Genomic DNA, 25,483 nt, shown 5'->3' on the forward strand with positions numbered 1-25,483 from the left:
GACTGCACCTTCAAGATAAACTGATGATTAACCCATTTTTGATGTTAAATAAGATGCTCTATCACTTTGTTAAATATATTTGTTGTAGTCGTTCACATAAGTCACTGGCAGAGTTGGCATTTATTGCCCCTATTCAATTGTGTATAATGAATTGACTTGCAAATAAATGTGCCCACCACAGAGTCAAACATGTTGAGTGTCAAACTGGAGTGATGCAAGCAGGAACAAGCTGAATTCCATGCTAGTTTTCAAATTAGTTTTAATTGTCATTTGCATCTAGGTGCCATTTTGTGACTTATGAAAGAATTCCATTTTTTTTTGAATACAGGTTTTTTTTGCAGTGGTAATTCTGCCTCAACCGCAGGAAAAAGAATCACAGTGATGTGATGCCATATATGTACTCTGACAATAAATCGGAACTTTGAACCTTTTAATAATTTTACTTACCTTTTAGAAGTCATACTAAAATCAGGATTACAAACTAAGTTTATGATTTCTACAATTAAAACCTTAAGACAATGTAATATCGGTGAATCTACAGCATATCTACTCCAAGGCCAATATAATCTTCCTGAATGCTTGAATTGAAATGTTCCACTCAATGGTCTTGGGAACTTTTTAAAATTATCTTTTACCGTGGCCAGTTCCATCCATTTCAGTGTTCAGATGTCGAATGAAAATTAAAGCTGACTTCAGTGAAGGTGGACTCGTTAGGAATCAGCTCTAATCCCTCAAATTGCTCACCTGTATTCCAGGAAAAAAAACCAATTCCTTTCCTTTCCCAGTTCTGATGAAAATTCAGTGATTGGAAATATTAGCTGTGCTTCTCTCCAGAGGCCCGAGTATTTTTAGTGCCTAGTTTTACCATTAATTTTTAGATTTTATTAGGATCATGATCTCAACTCTGTGAAGCTTAATTAACAGTGAATCCCATTCGCTTGACTATCCTGAGAATGTTCACTTCTCTTACACATAATTATCGTAAACAAGGAAGTTAGTTCTGGTCTTAATGCATGAAGGTCAACACCAAATGCCTGTAAACCATATTTACTTGTTCAGTAATGAGCCTTTGAGAAATAAATACTTATCCTCTAACAGCTACATTCACAACTGTGAAGGCAAGACTTCAGGCAACCTCTCACAAAGCTTTAGCAATGATGAAACATCACCATCCTGCTCCACAAGGTCACTAACTCCATAACACCATAATACTCCATGCATTATGGTCTTGATTAGGCAGAGATATGAATGACTTTTTTTTTAAATCAGAGCCAGGTTCTGTTAAGAGTGGTATGTACTCCCTCAGTTTCCACGTCAGGAGAAATAGACATTAAATGTCATTATGGTTTTGAAGATTCTGAAATACAATACCTGAAGAATGACAATCGACACTTAACATTTATGGGGACAATAAGAAGCCATTTGCAGAAATTTACTTCTTTCAAACCAGTCCAACATTTTAATTCACATATCCCAATCCTTGAAGTACTTTTTTTTCTTTGGCTTGGCTTCGTGGACGAAGATTAATGAAGGGGTAATGTCCACGTCAGCTGCAGGCTCGTTTGTGGCTGACAAGTCCGATGCGGGACAGGCAGACACGGTTGCAAGGGAAAATTGGTGGGTTGGGGTTGGGTGTTGGGTTTTTCCTCCTTTGTCTTTTGTCACTTGAAGTACTAAACCCTCAACAAAACCCTAACAGCATTCGTAACATTTTTACCTTGCTGAAGTTGCCATCCACAAATGTACATTGGATCCATTCAAATTAATCAGGTGATCCCCAAGCACCACTCTGTCACGTAAAATGGATCCCTAAAGCTCTTCCGCTCTGGTTCTAGCAGCGCCATGGTCACCCTGGCTTTAATTGACTGATTTTTGCAGCAACCTCCGTACATGGAGTTCAGCCACTCATCGTTCAAAGTGCAAATCTACACCATATTTCCCTAAAAAATATTTTGTGATTTCCTGTCACATTTTAAGTCTACAAAGCAAGCTGTTTTAGTCATTCCAAGCATGCCTGGGCATCCACTCAGTGCAGGTGCTATGCAAATGTTGTCTTAGGCCTGGGCATGCATGGATGGCATTTCAAGATTTTATTGAGAATTTTCTTGGCAACTACATTGCAGCAAACTGCATCCAGCTGATTAACAACGTGCTTCAAGCCTACAAAACCACAAAGTGCAACATGTCACTGAAAATTCATTTTCTGCATTTGCACTTGGACTTCTTTCCTGCAGATCTTGGTGCAGTCAGTGACGAACATGGTGAAAGATTTCACCAGGACAAAGTGGTTTCAGGACAACTGGAATCCATCATTGCTGGCTGACAATTGTTGGACACTGACACAAGAGACATCAGATGTTGAATTCAAACGCAAATCAGCAGCTAACGTCCGTTGAACAAACGCAATGTGTCAGCATCGTTATGCAAGCATGCTAAATTCAATAAAAGTTAATTTAATGTTTACCCAACCTCCAATGTGATACAGCAAATATGAAAATATCTTTGTGTCCAGCTTGAAGTTGTCTATCATAATTCCCAATTTTTTTTTGGAAACAAACCTTTTAAAAAGAATTGTTGTCCAGTGTAATCAGTGACCTCACTTCACCAACCACACTGAGGTTAACTCAGCAATTACACAGATCATATCATTCTGTAACTACAACACTACATAAAGAAGCTCAGCCTTCCTCTTGGCAATTTTTAATTTTTCCTCCTCTCCTACAGAGTACAGACTTACACTTGCAGCTTATTCTCTGGTGACACACACAAACCTAGACACATCTGGACCACTTAATTCTAAAGTGAATCTGTTTTAGTGTGATTCAGATCAAAAACTATCATGAGCTGAATCCAATGAAGTTTCTGGGAAATACTGAGAATTCTCGGTGTTCACAAACGCTTCAGGCAGCTGGAACAAATAGTTAAGAAGACAAATGGCACAGGGGACGGATGAGGCTATGGCTGGAAGACAGTTTTGGTCCCCTGATTTAAAGTAGGACATACAGTAAAATCCGTTATCCCGAATTCAAGCATCCAACAGCCTCAAGAAAACAGCAAAAAAGAAATGCAGAACATAAATAGGCAAAAAAAATGGAAGTTAAAAATTGGGGCCCTCCAGTGGTTAACACTCAATCTCAAGCAATTGGCAAAATCATTTATCCGTCATCTACCAACCCCCACAGGAGCTGGATACTGAGTTTTTAAAAATGTTATTAAATTTTAAAATGTAAACGTACAGCACAGTAACAGACCCCTTTTGCCCACAAGTCCATGCTGCCCAATTTATACCCAATTTTTGAAGGGGGTGAACATACAAACTCCCTACAGACAGTGCAGAATTTGAACTCTGCTCCCAGTTGCTGGTGTTGTCAGTGTTGCGCTAACCACTACATTAACCATGTCACCCATTAAATTTAGACATGCAGCACAGTAACACACCCTTCCGCCCCATGAGCCTGTGCCATCTAATTACACACAATTGACCTATAACCCCCATATTTGGAATGGTGGGAAGAAACCAGACCACCCATAGGATACCCATGCAGACACGGGGGGGAAAGTATTGTGACAGATTATGTTGTGTTTGTATTGTACATAGATACGTTTTTGGGAGATAAATTTGGATAGGTTTTTTAGTGTAGATCACAAACACTTTAAACAGATCTTATTTAAAAAACTGGAGCTCTGCTCATGCTAGACAGTCTGGCGCCAAGAGTCTTTGCAAAGCTTTCGAGAGTGCCCAAGAGATGTTGCTAATGGATTGTTGTTTACAAAAAGGCAACAGATGAGAGAACTCGTTGGAGCTGCAGGCTGTCTGGAGTGAAACTTCTGTACTAAGAGGGTCATGTGGTTTTACAAGTAGAGAGAGTAAAACAGGCTTTCTCTCAGAGAGAGAGGGAATTCAGTTCTGCAGTTTTACTGTCAGCAGCAGCAGCTGGGACTGGAACAGGACAAGCTAGTAAGCTTATGGAAAACCCTATTTTAAAGACATATTGTGAGTGCTTAGTTCAGCCTGGTCAAAGCCCTTGTGGTTCATGCAAGAGGAGAGGACTGGCTGTCTAATGTTTCACTTGGAATAAGAGAAACAAAAAGGAACTCTGTGATGACCTGAAAGAAAGAGGGTATCATCTGGAAAACCCTGAGGGGGCAAGTTTCTTCGGCAAGACACTGAAGTGGCTGGTTAAAAGGAATCAGTTGTGGGTGTCCAGCAAACAACAAATCTCTCTCTGAAAACTGACAAGAACTTTCCTGAGCGGTAACCATTTACCTTTCAAGCACCAAAGCCTGGTGAACTTCATAAATGCTAAATTCTGTGCACAGTATAAGAATTACTGCAACCAATAAACTTGGAGGAATAAGAAGTGAGATTGGACTGTGAATCAAATAAATTTTCTGAACTTACATACACATTATTTACAAGCACTGGATTCGAACCTTGGTTACCACTGTAATAGCATTGCGCTAACTACTACACCAACCGGGCACTCTTACTGTACTAGCATTGGAAACAGCCCCAAAATAGATTCACTTGACTAACTTCTGGGGTGAGAGGGTTTTTTTTAAAAACTCACAAGTAACTAAAGAAATTAGTTCAATTAGTTTGACGTTTACAAGAACAAGGCATGATCTTGAAACATACATATCCTAAGAGGGCGTGATAGGGTAGAAGTTGAGATTTTTACACCTGTGAGGAAAATCGAGAATGAAAGGATATAGTTACAAGTTTAGGGGGTGGTCAATTAAAATTGAAATCCATTAGAAACTTCTTATAAAGTATGGTGAATCTCTGGAATTCTCTGCCTAGAGGGTTATGAAGGGTGATCACTGTCAAAGAGAAAGTAGATACATTTTCAAAAGACCAGGGAATTGAGAGGCTAAGGGGAACTGTTATAGAAAAGGACACAAAGCCAGATGCAGATCAGCCAGGATTAAAATGAATGACAGGGTAGGGTTAAGGGGCCGAGTGGCCTACTTCTACTTCTTTCTTGTGTTCTTCTCCTGCCACAATCCTCCCTCCCTGAAATAGTAGATGAAACAGAAAACTTGGAAACCACTTGGGAACATCAGAGACTTCGGTTGCTTGCGAAAGGTTTGAGCCGGAACATTGACCATTCTTTTCTCTTATTGACACTGCTCAACCTGCTGAGTTCTCCCATAGATTGTTTTTTGTGGAAATCACTGTATCTGTGTGACTAAGATGCTCAGTGCTTGTTCACAGCACCCTCTAACCAGATGCCTCTAACAACGACTTCTCTGGTTTCTTTAAAATCAACCTCCATCTTCATCCCTCTGTCTCCTTTCCCCCAACTCTCTCTCTCTGTTGTGATTTCCCTCTGTCTCCTTTCACAGAGCCAAAATTAATTCTCACCTTTCCTCTTATCATATCTAATTAACACCTCATTTGTTGGTCTGGACTTCTCCCCCTCCAATTCTTCCCCCTTTCTCTCCCCAGTTTTTATTCAGACGCCTGCCTGCTTATTGCTTACAACTTGAAGGTGGTATACTTATACACATACTTATAAAATGAAACATGTTAAAGACAGCAAAAAGGTTTAAGGGAATATATTAAAATTTTGTGTGTTACAAAAAAAAACTACTCTTTATACATAATGTAATTAGTTGGAGCTCAGTGCAGAAATCTGCACATTACCCATAGCATATTCTTATTTTGAGAATCCGAGTCTCATCAGAATTGTCAAAGCCATATCACTTCAAAGTTAGAAAAACTGTACAAGGAAATACAAATTTGTCACCTTCAAACCAATGATCTCTTTGAAAGTGATTCACAAATGTTACTTCCAGGAACATAATTATTAAACATAACAACTATAGTCTAACATCATTGTATTGAACCCTGCACTCTCCACTGTTCTCAAAGTCCCATCATCATTATGTACAAATTAGTTTTAGAGTTCATAGAAACAATGTCGGCAAGAATCCAGTATCCTCATTACATCATGATGAACTACCACTTCCAAATGACTTTTCTCGCCTGGGTCCCATGAATTCCAGTCCTTCAATTGGGATTTCCTTTTCTTTGATGGCTTTCTGTAATTAAAATAAAAAGTTCAGGTTGCATGGAAATTTTTGACTACACCAAATTGAAATATTAATTAACCAACAAATATCTATGCAGTCAGGTCAGAAAATAAAGGGAGCATATATTCTATTCTGAGAGCAGTAAATTCTTAATGCATTTCACAGTGGTTTTGATATAAATTAATGGTTACTTTCAATGGAACATTTAAAGTTATCATCATTCTATTGGTGAGAAGTTGCTGAACAAGCCGTCAAATGTGCCTCATTCGTATGAGCTCTCGATTGTTCGGGTCTCTCACTCGTGACTGGAAAAAATCCCATAGCTTTACTTAAGTAGCAAATAAGCACCTCTAGTATTATGGCCATCATTCATCCTTCAATCTTCTTGAAACAGAAAATGCTGGAAACATTCAGCAGGCCATGTAGAATCCATGGAAAGAAAACAAGAGTTAACATTTCAAATTAGCAACCATTTATCAGAACTGGGAAGGGAAAACAAGTATCAGCAGCAAATAATTTTGGGGCAGCTGAGCAGAACAAGGGGAATATCTCCGAAAGAGTGAGACCTCATGAGTTAATCAGAGATATCGCTTTGTTCTACCTCGGATACTGAAAACTAACTTGTTTTCCCTCTTTTGCAGTTCTGACGAAGGGACCAGAGCAGAAACCCACTCTGTTTCTCTTTCCAAAGATGCTGTCTGATTTGCTGACAAATTTGATTGTTTTATTTTATTTATTTAGACAAACAGCACGGTTACAGGCCATTTTGGCCCACAAGTCCGTTCCGCTCAATTTTTATCCAATTAACCTACAACCCCCGGTACAATTTGAAGGGCGGGAGGAAACCAGAGCCCCTGGGGAAAACGTGAAAATTCCTTACAGACAGCATGGGATTCGAACCCCAGTCTGATCCCGTTCACTGGCACTGTAAAGGCATAACAGCATTTCTGATGTTATTTCTGCATATTAAAAAAATACATTTTCAAGCACTACACAGTTCTAATAAATTTCAAGCTTTTAGAAAGTTAAGCTCCAGTTGTATTCACACACAATTATTTCAAGGTTTTGTGGAGATGCTTAAGAGTCAAGGAGTTGTACAGCACAAAAGTGAGCCTCTTAGCCCACCACACTGAGTCAATCTTTTTGCCTGTATTAGTTCCGTATCCTTCAATTCCTGTTTCATTCATCTCCATCAAGTCACTCTTTGCTCCTGGAAAAATAAACCCAGTCACCGAAGCAAAGGGATGGTCAGCATTTCAGGTCAAGATGCTGCATCAGGGGTTCTTCCAGCAGCTTTGTTTTTTAACCTGCAGTCTTGTGTCTCCTAGAGTACTGTGTATGCACCTCAAAATAGTAAATATGTGTTACTTTTGCTTTGTACCAACTGATCTTTGCACTTTTGTAGTGTGTCTTGCTTGTTATGCTTGAGATATCTAACTGATCTGCTAACAAAACAACCTCATCATTACATCTTGAAGTAAAAAAATGAACTTGGTCTCCCTCTGTATATGAAAAATGAACTTGATTTCATGTGCACACAAAAATGAACTTGACCTTGAAGGGCTCAAGACCAAAACGTTGGTTATACATTTTTATCTTTCCTTATATGAAGTATACTGTTTGACCTGCTGAATTTCTCCAGCAATGGGTATTAACTTCAATCACGGTGTCTGCAGACTTTCGTGTTTTCCTCTTGAACTTGGTTTTCTTTTGTTTAAAAATAAACAGAGAAACTTAATATTGAAGAGTTGTAAGTAAAGGTTTGCCCCAGTGGTTCCTGTTGTGGCGAACCTGTCCCAAGGAGAGATTAAAGTCACCTCGGACTCAGTTTTCTGGTTCGGAACTCATTGCAATCCAGCAAATTCTTGGAGAAGGTTGTGCCCACAGATGGGGAAGAATGTAATTAGGAGCCACAAGGGCGAGGCAGCACAGAATCTGAGCTACTGGCGCCCCTGGACGAAGACCAGACCCCAGTCCTCTTCCCCCATGGCCCCATGCTATGGTCCTACCTTCACACACTCCTGATACTGTTTAAATATCTCGCTACACGGATCCGCGCTCCGTTCCCCCTTCAGGAATTTCTCGGCGAACCAACGGTTGAAACACAGATCGTATCCGCGCTTTAGCTCCAAGCACTCAGTGCCCACACTGTTCATGTTGGCCCCAAGATTCTGCCCACGTCTGTGTCGCTTCCTGAGAGCGTCATCATCAAGCGACGCCTCGGCCGCAGAGAGCCGGACTCCGCTCCAGCGCCATCTTTGATAGTGGCAGGCAGGTTGCACCAGGTGTCCCACAATGGCAATCGCGGTGAGCTTGGTCATAAAAACAGAAAATACTGGCACTCAGGGTCAAAGTCCGGGTTCCGTGCTATCGGGCACCCCATGACACCAATGCTCTGCCACCTGACGCTGCGAGTAAGGTGCCATTCGCGCCGGGCCCGCCCCTAGCGGCACTGGCCGCTTACTGCGGCTCAGCCGGCGGCCTCCCGCGCGATCCGGTGTCGCTCTCAAGACGCTGCGGGTCCGGCTCTGCCCGGCCCACCACCGGGAAAGATTCGGGTTCAATGTTAAACGGAATGGGGTCCATTTTTAATATTCAAACCCAAGAATTTTGTAACAAAAAGGAGTCGCCCGAACAGGGACTTGAACCCTGGACCCTCAGATTAAAAGTCTGATGCTCTACCGACTGAGCTATCCGGGCCCTGAACAGGCAGCTGCCCACACTTCTTTTGGAGCAAAGAGACAAACATGGCTTTGATGTTATTGGGTCTCTACCAATGCATCAACCATACTTTGCCTTCACACTTTTTCCAGCAGTTTATTCTTATCTTAGTTATGCAAAGATTTAATGTTCCCATCGTCACTTTGTCATTACTTCCTTTCTCGCTCTTTTTTTAAATTATTTTTATTCATTTTAAATATTACAAGTTTAAAAATGTAATGAGAATCCATTATGAAGTGTTAACTATGGCTATTCAACAATTGGTACATCAAAACATGTCGATAAATTTAAAAACACATCCATAAATCCAGAGGACCCCAAAACCCAGCAGTAATAGATTTTCACCAAGACAAATGATTACTTCAACAAAAGTTGCTTTTAATTATCTTTAAGCAGGATCAAACTTTTATCACTATTAACTTACCTAACTTAACCCCCTTCTAATTCTAAGCGCACGTGTCTATGTTCAGAAAAGTTATTTCATTCATGGTCCAATCTCACTTCTCATTCCTCCAAGTTCACTGGTATCAGGCAATATTGTGCGCAGAATTCAACAGTTGCAAATTTTCACCAGGCTCTCGTGAAAAGGTAAATAGTTACCACTCAGGAAGGTTCTTGTTGGTTTCAGAGAGAGATTCATTGCTCATTGGACACACACAAATTGACTTTCACAATCAGCACTTCAACGTCTTGCCAAAGAAACTTGCCCAAGAAACTTGCCCCATCATGGGTTTTCCAAATTATAACCTCTTCTTCCAGGTCACCACAGAGTTCCTCTTCTTTCTCTTATTTCAGGTGAAACACTCTAGCCAGCTATTTCCTCTCGTAACGACCACAAGGGCTTTCAGGCCGAACTCAGAACTCACAACCCCTCTTCAAAATGGGTTTTTTCCACAAACCTGTCAGCTTGCCATGTTGCAGCCTCCAAAAGCTATTGCTGAACTGAATTCTCTCTCTCTCGTTTAGAGGAAGCCTGTTTTGCCAATTCTCTCTCTCTGCTTGCAAAACCACATGACCTTCTTAGAACAGCAAACTACCCCCAGACAGACTGTGGCTCCGGTCTTAGCCTCTTGAGCTTGGGGATCTGTTGATTTCAAAACAATAATCCATTTAAACCTGCCCTTGAAACTCTCCAGCAAAGCAGCTTCATTGTTTTGCAAAGGCAATTGGTGCCTCAATGTCCAGCTTGAGCAAAGCCCTTACATTTTAAATGAGATCTCTTTTGTGACCTACACTCTTAAACCCCCCCCCCCCACGATGATCTTTTAAACAAAACATATTTTATATAAAATATATGAGGAAAAAGAAAATAAAAATCCAAACCCTTTCCCTTACTGCCATTTTATGATGTTTTTATGTATATATTATATAGAGTACTTAACAATGGAATAAAAGCAAAGGGAGATTTTAAAAAAAAGAATTAAGGAATTTAAAAGAAAAGATATAGTTCAGACAGTCAAATTATGATGAAAAGTTATAAAGTGGAAGAGTGAGTCATGATTGACCCCTACAACATCTGAAATCCTGTACTTGAATTATTAACTGAATATTAAATCTTTTCCATATTCAAACAGGATATGATGTCCCCCAGCCATTGACTGTGAGTCACTTTGTCATTACTTCCTTTGTCCCTCTTGCACTGATATTGGAAACCCCACTTTACGTGAGTAATTCATTCAAATTTTTACTTGCCACAGATGAATTTGCATTAATCGATTATAGAATCAAATGGGAATAATCGCAATGAATCTCCATCCTTTCAGATTGTCCATCAAGACTTATAAAAATGTTTTTAAAAAAAAAACTTTCAGCTACATGTACTGTAATGCCAAAACTGTTAAGGTTAATAAAAATAATTGTGATATTTTTCATTTATTTCATAATTACTGTTAAATAATCAGGATAATGTGAACTATTTTGTAACAGTATAAAGAATACACCCTTCTCACTGTAGTAACTGTAGTGCACCACTGTGGGGCGTGTGTGTGTGTGTGTGTGTGTGTGTGTGTGTGTGTGTGTGTGTGTGTTTAAGAACAGTTTCCTGAGATGGTGCAAGGCATCAGTAAGTAAAGTCTCTTCCGTTATTTGAGTTCTTTAAGAAGGCTCTCAAGAGTGGAAAGAAGATGGAGACAAAAGGAGAAAAATCAAAATCAACGGAAAGAAGAGAGGAAGAGAAGACAACGGAGGAAAAAGGTGAAGGCCTTACCTGTCCGAAGAGGCCCGCTGTGGAGAGAGGGCCCCACTACCTCAGGTCGGTAGAAAAAGAACTACAACAATGGCTCACAGAGCCGAGTAAAAGTGCGCAACCGCGCATGAAAAAAAACACACCGACGGGAGGGGGGACCAGCTGGGGAGTCGATCTCCACAGCCGGCAACGACAGCTGCAGAACACCTGCAGCAAGAAGAGACCACAGAAGACAATGGAAACAAGAAAGAAGAGGAGGAAAGGGCATCAAAGAAACAACAGATGGCCAACCCAGAGAAAGAAGAAGAGGAAGAATACAGTGAAATAGATAAAGGGAAAGGCAAGGTAAAGGATATACTTGCTCTTGTTAGAGGATACATGGAGTCATTTAAAGAATGGCAAACACAGGAATTCAATGATTTAAGAAGAAGAATAAACAACACAGAAGAGAAAATAAATAAAATGGATATGACCTTAACAGAAATGGGGAAAAAAATGGACAAGATGGAAGAACGGGCAATAGCAGCAGAAATGGAGGTAGAAGACTTAAAAAAGAAATTGGAGGAATCTAATAAAAAAACTAAAGAGACACAAGAATTACTAGCCCAAAAAATAGATATAATGGAAAATTATAACAGAAGAAATAACATAAAGATAGTGGGCCTTAAGGAAGACGAAGAAGGCAAGAATATGAGGGAGTTTATAAAAGAATGGATCCCTAAGGCCCTAGGATGTCCAGAACTACAGCAAGAAATGGAAATAGAAAGGGCACATAGAGCATTGGCCCCTAAACCACAACCACAACAAAAACCAAGATCTATTGTAGTAAAATTCCTAAGATATACTACAAGAGAAAAGGTACTGGAGAAGACAATGGAAAAAGTAAGAGAGGGCAACAAACCACTGGAGTATAAAGGGCAAAAAATCTTCATTTATCCAGATATAAGCTTTGAACTCCTAAAGAAGAGAAAAGAGTTCAATACAGCAAAAGCGATTTTATGGAAGAAAGGATATAAATTTACACTGAAGCATCCTGCGGTATTGAAAATATTTATTCCAGGACAACAAAACAGACTATTCTCGGATCCAGAAGAAGCACGAAAATTTGCAGAACAATTACAAAAATAGACTGAGGGATGAAGACGGGTAATGAGAGCAAAAATGATCACGATTGATATGTATGTGGGTAAAGACAAAAATAGACTGAGGGATGAAGACGGGTAAGGAGGGTAAAAATGACCACGATTGATATCTATGCGGGTAAAGAGGTATAAGAGTGAATAGAGACAATGGGCATATGTGAAAGTATCTGTAATTAGAGGAAAACATAGAGAGTATAGACAAGAATTAATAAGGGAAGGTAAGGGAATAGAGAGAATAAGGAGGGAATTAAAAGAGTGATCTTTGTGACATATAAAAAGCGAAATCTTTTCTGGGGGGGGCTGGGTGGGGGAAAAGAGCGGTCACTGCAAAATCAGTTGACGCTTGCGAGTGGATTCGCAAATCCAAATGGAGAGGGGAGATGTGGTTGTCCGACAAGGGATAAAGGGCAACTCAGGAGGGGAAGGGGAGATTGGGGATAAAGAAGATAGAAATAGGAGAATAAGGAAAATGTTGGATGTTGTAGGAATGTTGTCTGGTAAAGAGTTGAAAATAAGAAAACAGAAATGGAAAAGGAGGAAAGGTAATGAAGGAAAAACGGAAAGAGAAGATAAACAAAATATGAAATGGCTACGCTGAACTATATGACTCTAAATATTAATGGAATACATAACCAAATTAAAAGGAAGAAACTACTAAATTTACTGAAAAAGGAAAAAATAGATATAGCATTTGTCCAAGAAACACACTTAACTGAATTGGAGCACAAGAAATTAAAGAGAGATTGGGTAGGACATGTAACAGCAGCATCGTATAATTCAAAAGCAAGAGGAGTGGCTATATTAATTAGCAAAAATGTGCCATTTAAAATAGAAGAGGAAATAATAGATCCAGCAGGGAGATATGTTATGATAAAATGTCAGATATATTCAGAGCTTTGGAATCTACTTAATATATATTCACCTAACGAAGAAGATCAAAAGTTTATGCAAGATATCTTTTTGAAGGTAGCTAATACGCAAGGGAACATACTAATAGGAGGGGATTTCAATCTGAATTTGGATCCAAATATGGATAAAACGGGGAAAAAAATTAACAGGAAGAACAAAGTAACCAAATTTATAATTAAATCAATGCAAGAAATGAAACTTGTGGACATATGGAGGAAACAAAACCCAAAAGAAAAGGAATACTCATACTACTCGACTAGACATAAAACATACTCAAGGATAGACCTATTCCTGTTATCAGCCCACATTCAAGGGAGAGTTAGGAAAACGGAATATAAAGCTAGACTATTATCGGACCACTCACCCCTGTTATTGGCAATAGAGCTAGAGGACATCCCTCCAAGAATGTATAGATGGAGATTAAACCCCATGCTACTTAAAAGACAGGATTTTAGAGAATTTATTGAAAAACAATTAAAAATGTACTTTGAAGTAAATACGGAATCAGTGGAAGATAAGTTTATACTATGGGATGCAATGAAAGCATTCATTAGAGGGCAAATAATAAGTTATGCAACCAAGATGAAGAAGGACTATAATCAGGAAACAGAGCAGTTGGAAAGGGAAATAATAAACATAGAAAAAAAATTAGCAATAAAGGAAGATACAACCAAAAGAAGAGAATTGGCGGATAAAAAAATAAAATATGAAACATTACAAACATATAAGGTGGAGAAGAATATAATGAAGACAAAACAGAAATATTATGAACTAGGGGAAAAAACACACAAAATCCTAGCATGGCAGCTTAAGACAGAGCAAACTAAGAAAATGGTATTGGCAACAAGGAAAAAAGACAAACAAATTACATATAATCCAAAAGAAATTAAGGAAAACTTCAGAGAATTCTATGAACAATTATACCGAACCGAAAACGAAGGGAAAGAAGGGAAAATAGATGAATTTTTGACTAAAATTGAACTACCAAAACTACAAATAGAGGAACAAAATAAATTAACAGAACCATTTGGAACAGTAGAAATACAAGAGATAATAAAAAATTTACCAAATAATAAGACACCAGGAGAGGATGGACTCCCAATAGAATTCTACAAAACATTTAAAGACCTAATAATACCGCCCCTCCTGGATGTAATCAACCAGATTGATGAGACACAAAACTTACCAGATTCATGTAAAACAGCAATAATTACAGTGATACTAAAACAAGGGAAAGATCCACTCTCACCAGCGTCATATAGACCAATATCTCTGCTAAACACAGATTATAAGATAATAGCTAAACTATTAGCAAACAGATTAGCAGAACAGGTACCGAAAATGGTAAATTTAGACCAAACTGGATTTATCAAAAAAAGACGCACAACAGACAATATTTGTAAATTTATTAACTTAATTCATGCAGTAGAAGGAAATAAAGCACCGGCAGTAGCAGTTGCTTTAGACGCAGAGAAGGCCTTCGACAGAGTAGAATGGAATTACTTGTTCAAAGTATTGCAAAAATTCAGTTTACCGGAGAAGTATATTAATTGGATTAAAGCATTATATAAGGGACCGTTAGCGAAAGTGACAGTAAATGGACATGTATCAAAGCAATTTAACTTTAGCAGGTCAACGCGGCAGGGATGCCCACTATCACCATTATTGTTTGCGCTAGCTATAGAACCACTAGCAGAATCGATAAGAAGAGATAATAATATAAAAGGAATAAAAATAAAAGACAGGGAATATAAAATCAGTCTGTTTGCGGATGATGTGATAGTGTACTTAACAGAACCAGAACTATCAATAAAAGAACTATATAAGAAATTGAAGGAATATGGAGAAGTGTCGGGATACAAGATAAACATAAATAAAAGTGAAGCAATGCCTATGAATAACGCGGATTTCTCAAAATTTAAGGAGGAATCCCCATTCAGATGGCAAACGCAGGCAATAAGATACCTAGGTGTGCAAATAAACAAAAATCTAGGCCAATTATATAAACTCAATTACAATCCACTAATGAAAAAATTACAGGACGATTTAGAGCATTGGAAAGAGCTACCACTAACACTGATAGGAAGGATAAACTGTATTAAAATGAACATTTTTCCAAGGATACTATACTTATTTCAGGCATTGCCAATACAACTGACAGAAAAATTCTTCAAAGAGTTAAAGAAAATAATAAGGAGATTTTTATGGAGAGGGGGGAAACCGAGGATAGCACTAGATAAATTAACAGAATGGTATAAACAAGGAGGCTTACAATTGCCAAACTTCAAAAATTATTATAGAGCCGCACAATTAAGGTACCTATCAGATTTTTATCAAACAAGGGAAAAACCAGACTGGACGAGACTAGAATTAGATAAAATAGGGGAAAAGATACCTGAACACATATTATATAAATGGGACGAAAAATTGGTACAACATAGAACTTCTCCAGTATTACACCATCTCCTCAATATATGGAAGAAGATTCATGTAGAAAGAAATAAAATAAATTACCAAATACCAAAACTAATATTGACGCAAAATAAGCTACTCCCTTTTACAATAGACAACCTTGCCTTTAGAAAATGGGAAAAAAAAGGGATTGAAAGAATAGAAAATTGTTTTTCAGGAAGTAGATTCTTATCCTTTGAACAAATGAGAGATAAGTACAATATAACTGGAGATACAGCGCTGGCATATTACCAACTGAGATCCTACTTGAAAGATAAATTAGGAAGCAACTTGAGTTTACCAGAGGGAAGTAACCTTGAATATGTGATTACAGATACAATGTTAATCAAAAGATTTATAAAAAATATGTATATTAAACTGCAAGAAAAGGAAAATGAGGAAACAAATGGTAAAACTAAACAAAAATGGGAACAAGATTTAAATATAAAGATAAAAAAGGAAACATGGGAGAAGTTATGCTCTGGAACGATGAGAAATACAATAAATACGAGGCTGCGTATGATACAATATAATTGGTTACACAGACTATACATTACACCGCAAAAGTTAAATAAATGGGACCCAACAGTATCTGATAGATGTTTTCGATGTAAAAAAGAAAGGGGAACAACAATTCATGCAATCTGGACATGTGAGAGAGTAGAAAAATTTTGGGATGATCTCAATCAGATATTAAATAAAATAACAGAAAACAATATACCAAAGAATCCAGAGATCTTTCTCCTAAGTAACATAAAAAATAAAGAATTTGGAATTGACTTGGAAGATGCACAAAAAAGATTTGTCAAGATAGCCCTAGCCATAGCAAAAAAATGTATTATGTCAACCTGGAAATTGGAAGATAATTTGAAAATACAACAATGGTATATAGAAATGAATAAATGTATTCCATTAGAAAAAATAACATATAGTTTAAGAAATAATATTGAAATATTCGAACAAGTATGGGAGCCCTACATTAAATACAATAGCGAAAACCTACCGGGAACAAACATTACCTAAATTGATGGAAGGAGAAGAAAAGAAAAGAATGGACTCAGTAGAATTTCTGGTGTATTTTTGTTGAATGACAACATTGTCTAACTGAATTAATGCAACCTAGATTGTATACCTAAAATGCATGAGAGGGGGGGGGGGGGTGGGGGGGGTGGCTTGGGAGGAGGGAGGGGGGAGGGAGAAAAAGTCACTGTAAATGTGTGGAAAAGAAAAAGTGTATATCATGGCTATTGTGATTTATGGTGTGAAAAATAAAAAAATTAAAAAAAAAAAAAAAAAAGAAGGCTCTCAAGAAACACAGGGACATTACAGTTACATCATAATTAAACTATTTCTTAGAAAAATATTTGTCCAAAGTTGATTGCGCAGATTTTGATTCTTCTAAATTGTTATGGACTTCCATGTTTCTTTCCATGTTAGGATCGACATTATATAAAAATCCTTCGTGGCTTCAACAAGTTCAAATCCTTTTTTAAAAATTTCTGGAAGTTTTGCACCAGCATTTTTTTCAGCTATCCCTATAATTCTTACATTGTGTAATCCTGTTCGATGTTTAAAGCAGTCAAACCAACCTAATCTTGCAACAAGGGTTTCCGCATCCCCTTGAAATGTATTTTCTTTAAGCATCAAAATGATGCTTAAAGATTTGGTTTTAAAGTTTTTTGTACAAAGTGGTGTTTGGTTACAATCTTCAGTCCAAAGATGAAGTAGCCATTCCATTTCAATCATTAATGGACTTGTGTTTCGAGTAGTTTTCATGCTTAGAGAAACTGATGCAGCTTTACCTTGCTCTTTACATTCGTGCTTCTTGCTTAAAATTGTCCGTACTGTTGATTAATTGTAGCCCAGATCATGTCCGATTTTCATATTGCTGGCACCGTCTTCTTGTCATTTAATAAGTTTTTCTTCTAAAGTAATTACTTTTCTTTTCCTTTTACTATCACTGTTAGATTCTTTTCCATATTTTAATAGGGGGCACACACTGAGTCTGACTGTCATCTGCACATATTTTATTGAGGGCTATTCATGCAATCTACTTGTAACTCGAGTTTTCTAGAAATTTCCAGAAAGATCTCACGATAACTGAATAACTACATGCGTAAAATAGGAAATGGTCGCAGTTTTACAAGTTGAGGTAAATGAATTTTGCCTTGATTGAAGTAGCGTAGAGGGGCATTTGCCTATACTGCATACGCATCTGTGCAAAGCCACACAGGCCATCACCTGCAGGCAACAGTTCTCAGAATGTAAACTGTTCTCAGAAATCAACTTTCAGTCCTTTACACTTATATTTATGGAATGGGTTTCATTCTCATACAACAATTTCTTGCACAATTGAAATCAGCCTTTCTCCCATTAAAAATGTTATGATGAAGATCAGCCTTTTTTTAACAGCCATGTGCAGTGAACTGGGATTCACTGGTAGTGTTGTGCTAATGGCTGACCTTGCCTCCCAGTTCTGCCCCCATCTGCTCACATATAATCCTAGTTTCCCACCTAAATCAGAACCCTTATGATAGACCCAACCCTTAGTTATAAGCTAATAAAAGCATTTGTTCTCCCTCCAGTCATGAGACCTTTTATTCATGCTACACCATGAAACTTGCAGAATTATCCTAACTGTTCCCCATCACCTGCCCAATTTCATTTTCGAAGGTAACTACCCCGTCTCTCGTAGGACCGTCAACAAATTGTTTCAAAAAGTTAACAGCATCCCAATGAGAATTCAGGAATAAAAATATTTTACAATTAAACAGGAATTTTCTGAAACTAAGCCTGGAGTATTGTGGAACGTAGCAACTTTGGTGTATCACTTTCCCCATGTGATGTATATTGCCAGGTATTGTTTTTCCTTTTGACCAGTATGATGTATCATTAAACAAGGGAAATAGATTAATCTCCTTCTGAAATGTGCTGAAAAGGCTTGCATGGAGATCAGCTACAGATTCTATCTATATTGTCATGTCATAAAACAGAAATGTAATATTGCATGGATTTGAATTTAGTCTGCAATAAGGCAAAGATCCACCATTAGCATTAACCGACACCCCTTACAATAAGAGAGAAAGAGAAGCAAAAGGGAGTCTCTTCAGCGACCCTGAGTTTCTGTGGATTTATCTCCAGCGCTCCTGCAGCCTCTGTAGCTGCACAAACCATCGGCGATCTGAGCCTAGATCCAAACCTCCAACACAATGAGTCATGTTTCAACAGTATGTAGTTACAAATGAAGCAAAGTTGTAATGTGCCAAGTCAGAGGTTGAGGAGCTGTCCCTGGAGCATGTGTTGAACTTCAATGCAACATATAATTAACCAAAGACAGAGAACCCTGTTCCAGCCAATCGAGACTCCACCTCAGCTAGTTTCAGTCTTGTAGCCCACATTTCCAGTGTTCAGCTTCTCCCCTCCCCCCCATAAAGGACAGAGATGCAGAAAGAGGCCTTTCTGCTGACTAGGTTCATTGAATATTACAGCATAGTATACCCCCTTAACCCCATGATGTTGTCCCGATCTATATAAACCGAATCCACAACAATCTAATCCTTCCTTAACTCACACCCATAACCCTCTATTTTTCTTACATTGGTGTGCCTTTTAAATATCTCCATTGTACCAGCCTCTCCTACCACCCCCAGCAATGCATTCCAGGCACCCACCACACTGTGTTAAAAAAAATGACCTCGGACATCTTCCCAAAATTTCACAAATTGCCTTAAACAGATGTTCACTGTATTTTCTATGGCTGCCCCAGGAAAAAAGTGCTGGCTGACCACCATATCTGTGCCCCTCATAATCTTATATACGTCTATTAAGTCACCTCATCCTTCGTTGCTCCAAAGAGAAAAGCCCTCACTCGGTCAATCTTGCTTCATATGACACATTCCCCAATCCAGACAACATCTCCTCTGCACCCTCTCTAAAGGTTCTACATCCTGTAATGAAGCAACCAGAACTGAATACAATAGTCCAAATGTGGTTTAATCTGAGCTTTACACAGCTGCAATGTTAACTTGGGGCTCTTGAACTTAATTCCCCAACTCACAAAGTATGATGTACTGACATCATACGCATTCTTAATTACCCTATCAACTTGTGCGGCAACCTTGAGGGATCTATAGGCAGACCCCAAGATCCTTTTGTTCCTCCACACTGGTAAGAATCCTGCCATTAGCTATATACTCCCTTCAAATTCAACCTTTCAAAGTTCATCACTTCACACTGATCCGGATTGAACTCCATGTGCCACTTCTCCATGCTGAACATCAAATACCCAATTGCATTAATCTTGTGTTAGTCCCAATGTTTTTATTTTTTTCACATCCTCAACAATTCCTCCAGATTCTACCACTCAGCAGGGACAAGTTACAACAGTCAATACACTTACCTGCACACCTTTGGATGTGGGAGGAAATGGGAGTCCCTGGATTAAACCGCCATGGTCAAAGGGAGAATGTGAAAACTCCACGCATATGGCACCTATGTTTGGGACAGAACCCAGGCATCAAGCATTGTGAGGCAGTGGCTCTACTGACTTTCTGGTATCTAAGATTTCACCTGTCTCCATGATGTACACATCCTTACTACTCTTCTTCAGATGGTAATTATGTCACCAAGTCTATCACAGATCTTCCCTTTTGCCATACAAGATCCTGATAGGTGGACGTTCAGAATTTTTTCACCAGGGTAAATTTGTCGTGTATCAGATGACATTCATTGAAGGTGAGGGGAGGAGTGTTTAAGGAAAATGAGGACAAAGTGGTGAACATCTGGAATGGGCTGCCAGGAGCAGATACAATAGAAGCATTGAAGAAACTTCAAGATAGGCACATAAATATGAAGAAGATGGAGGGAAGTTTTAGTTTGATTTGGACATTGTGCTTTGCATAGACACAAGGGTGGAAGGCCCTGTTCCTGTGCTGGTTTACCTGCCAGCCATTTTCTTTTAAAAAGTTCAATTACTGAATGCCATTGGAAAGCCTGTTTACTGGCTCTCCATTCAAGGATCTTTATTGCTAATATGTACAAATACACAAAATGTGCTTGCCTGTAAAGGCTCTGAAAGAGGCGCCACTAGTCCAGCACCCCTACCAAGAAGAAACAGGGAAGCAGAGTCCCTTCAGAAAGTGTCTGTGGATCCCATCACTACCTGCCAGCTCTTATACTCCTGTAACGTCCGTAGCCACATGGTTTTTCGATCATTCTGAGGATGAACTGAAGCTCCACCCTCCTCTGCCCTTGGTTGCACCCTGATACAATAAGGAAGATTGTTAATACCAGAGGCCCGTTAGGAATCCTTCACACAATCGGCACTCTCACAAATCCCAGTCCCAATACCTAGTTCCCACAAGCCAGCCTCCAGCAGCCCTCATTGAGGCCTCCAGCTGCCGAGCCCCTCTCGGGCTCCACTGTTTCAGTGAGGTGGTGCTCTCCCACTCTGGGCCATTGCACTGCAAGAGCCTACAATCTTCGAGGTCTGGGCCACCATCATGGGCCCAGAACTCCGTGGGGTCTCTGATGAAATGAAAACATCACCAGGCCCATTCTACACTGCAGCTTAACAGTGCCATTGGACTTGACAATCACGCATTAGGACCTCATGGAGAATTGCTTAAAGACATATTTCCACTCCTCCTGGGTCCACACCAGTGGCAGAGTTACTATTACCGCAGCAGCTCCGCTTGCTGCCATTTTCACTTTTCCCAACTACCCAAGAAATTGGTGGCAAATCACTTATTAAATAACTAATCTTTCTGGTGAGCATACTTCCAAATTAGAAAAACCTCCAGTTGCTTTCCTCTAGCAACAATTGCTACATCCACTGTAAAATTCTAGCCACACAATGCTTGAAACTTTATGGTAGATTAATTTCGGCAACTTTAGAAGTTGGATTTGTCAACCAATAAAGCTCAACTCTTCAAAATCCTAAGGGTCTTCAACCTAAAACGTTAACAGGTTCTTTCCACTGACACTGCCTGTTTTGAGTCATTCCCACAATATTTTATTCCAGATTTCCATTTTTTTAATTACATCATAAAAAGCAGCCAACACATATTACTTTCCACAGTACATTTATTATGGTGTTCACATTTATTGAAGAACACTTGATTCAGATGTCGGCTCTTGCATGGAAAAAAATGCCCACATTTCAATAATTAGATTTGAACAAATGATCCATTATCTCTGGAGCATTCTTCCCTGCTCCAGACATTTCAATGATTGTCTGAATCTTCATAGCCAGTGGGCAGAGGATTAGAATGGGGATTGTGGAAGAGGGTGTGGTTCCCATCACCCCAAGGGAATGGCTGTGAATAAAAAGGTAGAACTGTACATTAGTATGACTATTCCAGAGAAAGAAACCACTTTAATTTTCAATGTTCATACTCCCATAAAATAGAAGAGCCAATTCCCATTCTTCAACCCCACCATAATTTAAAGAAATATCCACAACACTACAAAAATTCACAAACAGCTCCAGTGAGACTGCCCATCTCTATCATACCCCTGGTGGAAGGAAAGGACAGAGGCTCACTATTTCCCCTTCCAGAGATCATCTTTTTTCTCCTTGGGACTAGTTTCAAAGCAGGCTGGTTATTACTTGGCCCATGTACAGGGATTGAGAGTTTGGAAAGAGCTGGTGCCTGCAGCAGTTCTTAGATTCTTGTTCCGCATGTTGTACCATCTTCCTAGAAGGGTTTGCCTTTCCTAGCCAATCAAGTGTCAAACACTGTTATAATCTCTTTGAATTGCATTGCAACTAAATCTTCAATTCCTTGGGTCACCATTTAATCCTATTGCCAGGAATTGAGGTAACAACTCATGGGTGTGGATTCTCAAGTTATGAATTCCACTAAATACCCAAACTGCATGCAGAATGCAGATTACACCAGTGGTTTTCAAACTTTTTCTTTCCACTCACATACCACCTTAAGTAATCCCAATGCCACAAGTGCTCTGTGATTAGTAAGGAATTACTTAAGGTGGTATATGAGTGGAAAGAAAAAAAATTTGAAAACCAATGTTTTAATTGTACCTAATTGACTCATTATGTGCAGTTTCATAACGCCAAAGGAAATGGGCCAATGACAATTTTTAACAAGCAAAATATTTCAGTAACAATTGGGTCTAGAGCAGTGATTCTCAACCTTCCCTTCCCATTCATTACCACCTTAAGCAATCCCTTACTAATCACAGAACACAGATGACATAGGGATTGCATAAGATGGCATGTGAGTAGAAAGTCTGATCTACCCTGTGGGGTTTTCTCCCAGGCTTCTCTGTCTTAGTGTGGTGATGCTCTCCTACTCAGGGCCATTGCTCCCCAAGAGTCTGCAACCCTTGATGTCAGGGCTGCCATCATGGGCACAGACCTCCATGGGCATCAGACCTCTGATGTAATGAAAACGCTGCCAGCCCCATTCTTCACGCTGTTTAAACCTGTACAGTGCTGTTGGACTTAACAACCAAGCAGAAGAACCCCACGGAGTAATACTTGAAGGTACTTTTCCATTCCTCCCACGTCTGCACCAGTGGCAGAGCCACTGTTTCCACAGCAGCTCCGGATTCCGCCATCTTCATACTTCCCAACTGCCCTTGGGTTGCTTGCAAATAGAATTTAATTTCAATTGTACAGTTTCCTGGCTGGTTTGATTTTTGATACTCAATTTATTATATATAAAACTATTACATTATAAACTGCACATAATTCCGACTATTCACCCTCATGTAAATGCAGAACTTACTTTGCTCCGAATGCGAAGATGGTCATAAGCAACAAACTTATGCTGCTCATGGGTATGATGCTGTGCCTTCAAGTAGCAGTTCAACATGCAGACAGATACACCAGGAATAGCAACTACAAAAGTCAAAATTTTCCACATGCGCCCTGGTGAAATAAAATACATACATCGAAAGGCAATAATTCTGTTTCTACCAGTAAAAAGTAATTTCCAAATGACAATATACAGTATTAATCAAGAGCCAGTTCCATTCTAATGAGGTGCTTTTAATCTCTCACACCAACCATTTGGCAGTGCCTCTAGAATAGATTTAAGCTTTAAACTAATTTTATTAGAAATTTTGGATTTGTAAAGCAGAGGAAAAAAATGTAGTAAATGGACCAGTAAAAAAGAGTGCATGATTCACAAAAGTTTAGTAGACTAACGAAGCACAATGCCGTAAGAATGCCACGATTGGGTCCACGATTCAAATCCCACGCTGTCTATAAGGAGTTTGTATGTTCTCCCCGTTGTCTGCTTGGGCTTTCCTGGGGGGGGGGTTCTGGTTTCCTCCTACCGTTCAAAACATACCGGGGTTGTAGGTGTAAATTGGGTGGCACTGACTCGTGGGCCGAAATGGCCTATTACCGTGCTGCATGTCTAAATTTTAAAAATTTAAAATAAGGCTTTGGCGAGCCAATTTTGGAGCACAATTATTTTAGAGTTCTTATTTAAGGAAGGGTGTTAATCCATTGGAAGCAATAAGGAATCAGCTATTTAAGACAAGCGAGGTTTCTCCCCTCAAAGGCTCACGAGTCCTTGGATCAATCACTGATCAGTAAAGTGAACAGGAAAGCAGAACTGAGGCCATGATCTTATGAAATAGAGCAGACGGAAGGGAACAAAATTTTGATGTAATCTATGTAACTCATACAACATCTGGTAAAGTATCGCATTGGTATCTCAGTGAAGAAGCATATTCAAATATTGCTTTAATTATATCCATGACCTTGCACTATTAACTCCCATGCAATATTCCACAATCTTCACTCTATTTTAGACATAGTTGATTTCAGTAAACTCTTGAAATCACCCGTCGTAAAACAAAAAAACCTGATTTTAATTGCCCGGACACTTTGGCGTTAGTAACTGCTTACAAGCAACTGGGAGGCCAGTGCCCGGGACACCCTCTCTCTTCCTCCTCTGGCACATGGAGGGCACGAGAGACCGAAAGAGCACTGCTCCAGGCCACGGCCGTCCCAACCCACTGCTCCTTTCCTGGGGCCAGCTGATCGGGACAGGCCCCGGGCCCGCAAGGTCACCACCCGACACCCGGTCCCCGGCCCCGGTTCATCACCGCCCCGACAGTCCCTCCGACAACGCTCACCGCTCTGATGCTCCTCGGCGCCGGCCGCCGCCGCCGACAGCTGCCGAGCGGCGCTGAAGCTCCTGCGGAACAACCGACCCCACACCGCCGCCATTCCGGACAGACTGGCAATCAGTGCGCAGGCGCGAGCCGCCGGGGTAAAGGTCAGAAGCAAATAAAAGATCTTTTTAAAACATACATCCACACATCTGACATAGATATTTCCACCCCTGTTTCCACCTTGCTTTTTCCACGCCGCTGTTACTCCCCTGTATCCATTCTTCTATTGCCACCCCCCCCCCCCCCCCCCCCCCCGTTTCCCCCTGTGGTGGTATACCACCAGCCTCCTGCAGGGGCAACCTCCGGACCTGACTGGAGACAAGCCAACACCTTGACGGCTGTCAATCAGCCGACCTGAATGGACCGAGCCCCATCCAGTCGGGTGTCAATCACCCTCCAGGATGTCAGCCTGAGCCCACTCTCAGAGTTTACAGCAGTACAATCTCACACTCACTAAAGCTAAAAATCCACCCTACCACCTTCTCTAACACCTTCGCCATCAAGGACCGGACTATCAATACCCTTGCGCGCTGCTCAGCCGATTGGATTGTGTGTGTGGGGGGTGGGGGGAAGACATACACTGGGTTCAGGCTCCTGGTCATGCCCAAACTCTGCGCCCCAGTCCTCCTGGGCTTAGATTTCCAATGCCACCTGCAGAGCATCACCCTCGCCTTCAGGGGGCCCCTAACACCACTCACGCTCCACAGCGCACCGCCCAACCAGCCCCGGCCAACCTGTGGCTTCTCCATGCTGCACATCACCCCTCTTCTCACACCTCACACCAGACTGCAAGCCGATACCCGCCAGAAGTAGGCGCTATTGCGCCGCGGACAGAGACTTCATCAGGGTGGAGATGCAGCGGCTTCTGGCGGAAGGTGTC

At 40.0% G+C, this 25,483-nt stretch overlaps 2 protein-coding genes and 1 non-coding gene across 3 annotated transcripts; all 3 read right to left on the bottom strand.

Moving 5' to 3' along the window:
- Window positions 1-5,547: 5,547 nt before the first annotated feature.
- Window positions 5,548-8,389, bottom strand: triap1 (TP53 regulated inhibitor of apoptosis 1). The gene is made up of 2 exons (XM_069932990.1): window positions 8,049-8,389; window positions 5,548-6,048 (listed from the first exon to the last, which is right to left on the bottom strand). Exons 1-2 carry the CDS (start codon window positions 8,358-8,360, stop codon window positions 5,956-5,958), a joined length of 405 nt encoding a protein of 134 aa, XP_069789091.1. The 5' UTR covers window positions 8,361-8,389; the 3' UTR covers window positions 5,548-5,955.
- Window positions 8,390-8,666: 277 nt separating this feature from the next.
- trnak-uuu (transfer RNA lysine (anticodon UUU)) lies at window positions 8,667-8,739 on the bottom strand. The gene has a single exon. It is a non-coding gene; the product is annotated as a tRNA-Lys (tRNA).
- A 12,774-nt stretch (window positions 8,740-21,513) lies between these two features.
- On the bottom strand, window positions 21,514-24,688 carry LOC138759977 (cytochrome c oxidase subunit 6A1, mitochondrial-like). The gene is made up of 3 exons (XM_069930437.1): window positions 24,565-24,688; window positions 23,202-23,344; window positions 21,514-21,764 (listed from the first exon to the last, which is right to left on the bottom strand). Exons 1-3 carry the CDS (start codon window positions 24,656-24,658, stop codon window positions 21,672-21,674), a joined length of 330 nt encoding a protein of 109 aa, XP_069786538.1. The 5' UTR covers window positions 24,659-24,688; the 3' UTR covers window positions 21,514-21,671.
- Window positions 24,689-25,483: the final 795 nt, after the last annotated feature.

Source organism: Narcine bancroftii, chromosome 4 (genome assembly GCF_036971445.1).
Source record: "Narcine bancroftii isolate sNarBan1 chromosome 4, sNarBan1.hap1, whole genome shotgun sequence".
Lineage (NCBI taxonomy): Eukaryota > Metazoa > Chordata > Chondrichthyes > Torpediniformes > Narcinidae > Narcine > Narcine bancroftii.

Excerpts from the sequence above, each read along its gene's own strand:
- triap1 (XM_069932990.1), bottom strand. The coding sequence starts at position 8,360 with ATGACCAAGCTCACCGCGATTGCCATTGTGGGACACCTGGTGCAACCT. Across the intron at positions 6,049-8,048 it reads AGTATCAGGAGTGTGTGAAG|AAAGCCATCAAAGAAAAGGA; the intron begins GTAGGACCATAG and ends TTTTAATTACAG.
- LOC138759977 (XM_069930437.1), bottom strand. The coding sequence starts at position 24,658 with ATGGCGGCGGTGTGGGGTCGGTTGTTCCGCAGGAGCTTCAGCGCCGCT. Across the intron at positions 23,345-24,564 it reads CGCCGAGGAGCATCAGAGCG|GGCGCATGTGGAAAATTTTG; the intron begins GTGAGCGTTGTC and ends TTATTTCACCAG. Across the intron at positions 21,765-23,201 it reads ATCTTCGCATTCGGAGCAAA|CCATTCCCTTGGGGTGATGG; the intron begins GTAAGTTCTGCA and ends TTTTATTCACAG.